This window comes from Sycon ciliatum, chromosome 1 (assembly GCF_964019385.1).
Source record: "Sycon ciliatum chromosome 1, ocSycCili1.1, whole genome shotgun sequence".
In the NCBI taxonomy this organism is placed as follows: Eukaryota; Metazoa; Porifera; class Calcarea; order Leucosolenida; family Sycettidae; genus Sycon; species Sycon ciliatum.
In genome coordinates this window covers 8,545,627-8,553,051 of record NC_088643.1, presented here as the reverse complement: position 1 = coordinate 8,553,051, position 7,425 = coordinate 8,545,627, and the positions used below count along the sequence as shown (strand labels likewise).

The window sequence follows — 7,425 nt, the reverse complement described above, 5'->3', positions numbered from 1 at the left end:
TTTTGGCTCGCCCCAGGCCACTGCGTTTTGTGCTGTACGTCAACAACCATGGGGCTTCATTGGCAAAGACATGGAGGCGGACCTAGTTGAGATGTACGGCGTTTTGTGCTGTACGTCATCAACCATGGAGCTTCATCGGCAAAGATACGGAGGCAGACCTAGTGGAAATGTACGGCGTTTTGCACCGTACGTTGTCAACAATGGACGGGGTGAATGTGGAAGATTTTGGCTCGCCCCAGGCCACTGCGTTTTATGCTGTACGTCATCAACCATGGGGCTTCATTGGCAAAGACATGGAGGCGGACCTAGTTGAGATGTACGGCGTTTTGTGCTGTACGTCATCAACCATGGAGCTTCATCGGCAAAGATATGGAGGCAGACCTAGTTGAAATGCGCGGCGTTTTGCACCGTGCGTTGTCAACAATGGAGGGGGTGAATGTGGAAGATTTTGGCTCACCCCAGGCTACTGTAGTGGATGACGACAACACCGAGGACAATGACCTCCACCAGCGTCTCGTAACTCAACGAGAGATCGACGGAAGGCAGATCTCAACTCCTCCCGTACAACCTTCACTTGATCTCTCTCTCTTGTCTGAGTCTCTTCGTCTTCCCTAATAAATGTCGTTCCCACCTAACCTGTTCCCGTTGTCTGTTGAGTATGACGTCCTCCTGTTGGTATTCAACAAATCGAATGAAGAATCGAATGAAGGGAAAAAGTGAGGCAATATCCATCGCACACAGGAAAGTCCCTATATAGCAGCAGTAGGTGCCATCCTGAATGGGACTATATAAGAGCATTCTAATGATCAGAAATTTGTTATTTTGTGTTGATATTTCAGGTAGGGTACGGGCAGCCAGGAAGAAATATCGAACGCCGGTTACGGAAGGCATCCATTCTGGCAGTGGCAGGCTCATTGTCGACAACTGGGAAACTCTGTCCCATGTGTGGGGGTTGTTGTCCTGCTGTTGCTGGAGCACTATCGTCAGCTGCCTAGTGCCAATGCAGACCTAAGTAATAAGGATGTGGCTGATGACTTTGCAAAGAACAGCGACAAAGATGGCGACGTCCAAGAAGACTTGGAAAATACGCAGCAACCCACCACCAGGCCCGCAAGCAACAACAACAAGACCACGGAGGTAACTCCATCTGCAAAAGAAGCTGTCTAAAAGCTTGTCAGCCGCACAGCGCGACAAAATGTACCTCAACATATTGCGTCAAGAAGCTGCCACAAAGGAGACACTAGTGGAAACATGCACGTATGGTGGCAATCTACATTCATTTTATTATTATTTCACCGTCCAATGGCAGAAGCCAATGCAAAGGAGGGGGCGTTAGCCAGCCATGGCGAGAGAAGAAAAAAAAAGAAGAAAGAATGAAGGAAAGAAGATGATAATGGGAAGAAAATAATGCATCAGCGGGTTCATCATCTCTCTCTTTTCACCGAATCTCGACTTTAGACTAAGAGTTATTGACCTTCGTCCTCTGTGACTGTTTGCGTGTGTGATCCGGTGATCTTTACAATATGTTCTTCTCCAGGCATCAAGCCAGTCACTGAGCTCATTCGCAGCATCTGTTGCAAGGTCCATAGACACCATAGGCACAGCTCTAGGACAAGGGCTAGCGTTGCTGGCAAATACCATTGCAAGCAGACAGCAGGCGTCATCTGAGCATGTGCTCCAAAGTGCGACGGGCTCATCGATCACAGTGCATGGAGTTGCTCAGGTTCTTGTGGCATTTGAAAACTCTACTGTTGTGAAGACTAAATCTTTGGTAGTGTAAACACATTGACTGGCCATGGTATGTCCATATCCTTTGAGTCCAATCACACATTTACCGTTTATCGAAAATCCTTTCCCTTGCGTTCTAAGCGTTCAGTGATTCCCAAACACACCATTTCCTCCTCATCTCCTCTATTTCCAAAATCATGACAAAAGTGTTCCAACAGAGGATAGGATCATAGCAGTCTGCTCAATAAATTTAAATGGTCTGGGAATAGCGCTGCGTGCTGTGATCTTAACAGTATCAATACCAGCAAAACCCAAGCCCACCGACCTTTCCCACTATGTAAGCACTCCATCAAGGCAAGCACCCAATTCCAGGCCGCAACCCATCAAACCTGTAGTGAATGACGAGGAGAATGACTGCTTCTAGGTCCTGCTGACAGTATCGAGCACACCTCGTTCAGTGGAGTACTTCGCAAAACTGTGGCACACAGCTATTCTCTCCCCCCCCCCCCCCCCCCCTCTCCCTCTCTCTCCATGTGTCTCTGTCGGTCGGTCTCTCTCTCCGAACAGTTTTGGGCGAACCAGATGATATCACCCTTGGCAGTTTTTTTTATGTGACATGGTTACGAGTTTTATATTGTTCTTAACATGGAGTCATGCTGATCTGTTGGTTGGGTTTTTCTTGTGACATTCATCAGGTGAAATACATCACAATCGAGAATCAAGAAAGAAGAACGGCTTTTGGAAACACTAAACCAACCTCATTTACATGTGTGTACAGAGTCATGACTCATGAGTGTGTACTGGATCCCGTTCATAGCTTTTACTTGTGTGTGGTCATCCTGTAGCCTTCGCTGAATGAAGTTGTTACCGGTAACTGCTATTTTCCCTATTCAATATCACCCCCCCCCCCCCCCCTTGACTCTTTCTTTAAACTAATTTCCTGTCTTAAATGATTGAAATACCGTACGCCACAGCCAATTACGTACACCAAGGGCTCAATTCCTACTTCACTGGCATTATTATAACTTCCAGGAGCCCGAGTCACATATATTGGATATGCTTCTGTTGTCTACGTTGACTGTAGCACACTTATGTTCTGGGATGTGCTATGTACAGATGTTACTCTCCACAGGAGGTCTACCTGCAGGAGCTAGAGCATGATACTGTAAAACATGTGTATTAAAATTTCGGTGCCAGAAACCTGCCAGGTTTCAGGTGTAATGTAGAATTAGGTGACCAGGGTTCCCTTCACACAGTGCATACTCTAGCGCCTTTTAGGTGTAATTTGAATTTAGGTGCCTGGTTTCTCTACCGAAATCCCCGAAATTAAAGTTGCACCGAAAATTACATGTTTTACAGTATCGGGCTATGCAAGGCTATCTAACAAAATAGGCCCTGTGAAGAAGTCACCCAAAATTTCCGAAAAATCAGAGAACTGGAAGACGATGCCCAAAATACCCCACCAATAACGGATTATTTCTTGCGCCATACATCTATATCGAGGTGCTGAGGAAGAAGAAAAAACCCAGACCAATCTTCAGGCCAATTATTCGGTATTGAGCTACATACCGGTACCTTGACTCTTTACGGACGGCACATACTTTATCGATCACGGATGATCGATACTTTTCTACATTGAGTTCAGTCGGTAAAGGGTTAAACAGGGCGCTATCAGAGAACAATAGCAAGCACTCACCTGGCGCCGGCAACTCTTTAAGTTTACACCTGTCTTTTCTGCCACGTCATCCAAGTTACTACGTAAACGCCCGGTCAACTTCCGGCCTATAAGCTCTCTCGGCACAGAGTAGTGCTCGTCGAAAGAAAAGTATCTGAAGAACGAATCGCCAAAAAAAACACATACCAAAACACATCCACTTCAGCTCGTCACCAACACAATGTGATTTACCTACCGGTATGAAAAGGTCGACGCAATCGGAACGGACTATCAATAGTGAACTCAAGATAAAGTTGAGTTGCCCAGTAGTCAACATCCCAAATATTTGACCGCATACGAATACTCCCTATACAATCGTTGGAATGACCTCCTGGTTGTCTTCTAAGAACAAGAAGCTGAGTTTTCAGAGCAGCATTGATTCCACTGACTACAACTGTTTGGCATGGTATTTTTATTCTGTTTGTTTGTTTAGATTTTTTTACTTCGCCATAGGCACGCACACAGGCAACGTCTGCCTTCTCACTGGGCGTATTGCCACGGTTCTTGCAAAATGATGAAGCAACTAGAGCCAGGTGTTCTAAAGTGGCAGTTTACACACGATGCAACACCAGCTCTGTCGTGGACATGGAAATCCGGTCGGAGGTCAAGCGGCCTCAGGGCGCTGGCCATGCAGCTGTGAGTATGTATACGGTACACACATGCAAGGATTTCCATGTCCACGGCAGTAGCAGCACGTTGCAAGCACTCACAGCGTGATCAGCTTCTGCTGGAGGTTGGGCGGAATGGGAATGATCGACTGGACAGCCAGCGAGGGCGGCACGGTCACGAGCCACGTCTCCAGCATGTTGTATGCATGGAATTGGTCAGTGATCTCTCCCATCAGTACATCCATTGCCGACAGTTGGAAATGATGCGAGCACTGTACAAGACGTTGGAGAGTTCTGTCCGGCTTGCTTTCCTGCGACCGCGCAACTTCCTTTACTGCAGACAAGAAAGAAAGGCAAATACAGGGCAACCTGTCTAAGACAACTTCTCAACGGACCTTCAAAACATATTCTCAGTTACCAAGGTGGTCTCCTTATCCAGGGTCATTTGACTGGAAATAGCATCTCTTGGTCTTGGTTTCAGTGGTCTCCTAGGGCAGGTGGTCGCCTTATCCGAGTGGTCGCCTCGACAGGTTTTACTGTACCGGTGGGTTGGAGATGTTCTGTATGGTAGAAAGTAGTTGTGATGATTGGAGTGTAACTGGGAAAAAGCAGGTCTGCTCTAACCAATCTGCTGTGTACTATTAACGCCGCAACATATTGATTACGTCAATATGGGTGGATTCTAAAGGGTCAATTATTAGCACTAGGGAGGTTCTGCTCTACGTTTTGGGAACGCGACGCAAAGAATCACGCGAACTTTCTTCGCGTTCCCGTAACGTAAAGAAATGCTGTTCTGCTCTACGTTTCACCTAGAGAAGTCACGTGGAATGTGTACTGGGAATTTCCCCTTCCATATTTGGCAGTTTTCTGCATGCAGTTGATCGATACCCAGCAAATCCGTACGCATTTTCTCTGCGTGTGCCACAACGTAGAGAACCTCATCTCCGCGTAGAAATCTGGAGCCAAAACACGCGAAGCCGTAGACTCCAACCCAGACACCTGCTCTCTACGCGATTTTCCTACGTTTCACGTATCACGTATAGCAGAACCTCTCTACTGTCATATCAGAAGTGCGATCAAATAGGACCAGCTGCGGCAACATTCCATAAAGACTTTGTTGGATATGAAAGTTAAACAATATATGAAAGTCTATATTTTAGACTTATATACCTGATTATTCTTAGGTCATGTTCGACTGGCTGGATCTGGATCCAGATCAATCGGATCCACTCAATATGTACACGTGATCCAGATCAATCGGATCCACTCAATATGTACACGTGTCATTCGTGAATCGTTCAAATGAGTCCGGGTCCAGATCCAACGGATCCGACCAGCCCTACTCCGGGAGCAGGATTGATCGGATCCCCCGGAATTTTTTTTGCCAAAAAACGTACTTTGTACATTATACGCGTACACATGGCGGGAATAAAAGCGATCATGAGGCCACACTGAAGAAGGTCTGTGGTTCGACTCACCCGACCGACCGTACATTTTTCAGCCCGACCGTAACTTTTTTTCGGCGGGCTGTCGTGTGACTGACGTACGTGGACTGAACACGTAGATCTACGTCCACGTCTACGTGCTGTGCAGCGTGAGTCTGCGGACGCAGGCGGCTCCTTTTGGACTTGACTTGTACATGTAGTTGTACTGCAGTGCAGTGCAGTGAGTGGTACGACTGCTGCCTTGTGCTGGTAGTAGAGTCTACTCGATACGACCACCGGCAGACTGGCGAGACTTATTAAAATTTTTGAAGTGACCGTCCGGTTGAGAGTGATTGCCTCGTTCCAGATTAAGGACGGCCTTCTGTTTTGGGATGAAGGACAGACGAGATTGCACTTTCCTCGTGTATTGGGAACGATATTTCACCTGTACCGGTAAGTTGCTGCTCCATGTGTGCAAGCACAGGAAGCGTCGATGGAAAAAGCCCATGTATTCGTGCACGCCGACACCGAACTAGCAATACATGTACCGGTACATTGTACAATTTGTACTTCGAAGTAGTTCCCGAACTTACTTTCAACTCGCATCGTTCTTCATTTGCTTGATGATTTGGACAGTCAGAGTCACCGCTTGAAGTTATTCTCTTCTCGTTCCAGAGCTACACAATGTTTCAAAGTATTAGCCAGTGATCCCTTTATACAACATGTATGGCATAACACTGCGTAATAATGCCGATGTACTGGGTGTCTAAAGGCAGTACAGTGTATTTACATGTACTAAAAACTATATTTAAAAAAAAAATCCGCCCGCCCGCCCGTAAAAAAAATGTCCATGTTAGTCGAACCACACACCTTCTTCAGTGTGGCCTGATGCAAAAAGCGTTGCTTTCTCTCATGGAAACCCTCAAAAATCACTAAAATTCCAGATTTGATCAAGGGCAGCATTTGATTGGACCTTTGGATCAAAAGGATCCACTCAATCGATCTGGATCCGGATCCAACCAATCGCCCATAACCTTACACTCCTCTTTCTACCATAAAAGCCCCTGTATACGCCCATCCTCCGTGTACACGCCCAGTCAGGGGAAGTCAACATTTTTGTTTCAAAATAGCGCCCCTGCCCATGTATACGCCCAGGTACGCCGGAAACACCAGTACATGAACAGGCACTGATACCCAATACTAGCTATCCCTATTCCAAGTATACGCCCGGTTCCAAAATAACGCCCGTGCCCTTGTATACGCCCAGGAAATCGAGGCTGCTATTCTGTACGCCCGTGGCCTACTAGTATACACGGGCTTTTACTGTATTATATCTTCATGTGAAAAGCAAAAAAAGTCTCCCTCACACATGCATATTCTCCCGTTAACAAAATTTATACTCACGCTCACAAGGACTATTTTCGGAACAAAGCACGAACCTGTAAATCCGGCCAGCCATGACTTGAAGGCAGATAAATCGATGTGAATGGGGTCACCCACACATATATCCACTTGTATCTCAGCCATGCCAGAGAAATGATACCTCTATACGGAAGCAATGAAATAGACCTTCAAGAAGGGAGTTCTTTGAAAACTAGCTGGGCAGCAGCACATCTGCTCCAAAATGCCATAAGACAGTGCTGGAGAGTTATCTTCGAAGGCCTGTCAAGCAAAACGTCAATAGACAATAGATCTCCATGCTTCTCACAAAGAGCTGGTCAAAGAAATAATACAGTCATGGAATAAAAATGTGGTACATTTATATAAATTTTTGTACCGACACGTGCGTGTGCATGTGACGTCGCGTCGACAGGATCTAGGACTCTTCGGTGACGCCATAATTTATTTCACCATAGCGACTACAACACGTAGATCCAGCCTGCATGCACACATCCGCATCGGCCTGACGTAAGAAGATCAGTGCATGCATTCACAGTAGTGCAGTGCATGC

General features: G+C 46.5%; 1 protein-coding gene across 2 annotated transcripts in view; it reads right to left on the bottom strand.

Moving 5' to 3' along the window:
- LOC135812009 (acidic fibroblast growth factor intracellular-binding protein-like) overlaps positions 1-7,217 on the bottom strand; it is a 15,103-nt gene extending 7,886 nt beyond the window's left edge. Inside the window, exons 1-3 of one of the 2 annotated variants that reach the window (XM_065325310.1) lie at positions 6,914-7,217; positions 4,153-4,384; positions 3,425-3,557 (exon numbers count right to left, since the gene is read on the bottom strand). In XM_065325310.1, the coding sequence (XP_065181382.1) occupies positions 3,425-3,557; positions 4,153-4,384; positions 6,914-7,001 (453 nt within the window). In that variant the 5' untranslated portion in view covers positions 7,002-7,217. The remainder of the gene's footprint in view (positions 1-3,424; positions 3,558-4,152; positions 4,385-6,913) is intronic. The other variant, XM_065325318.1, reaches the window with a different exon arrangement.
- Between the last annotated feature and the right edge of the window lie 208 nt (positions 7,218-7,425).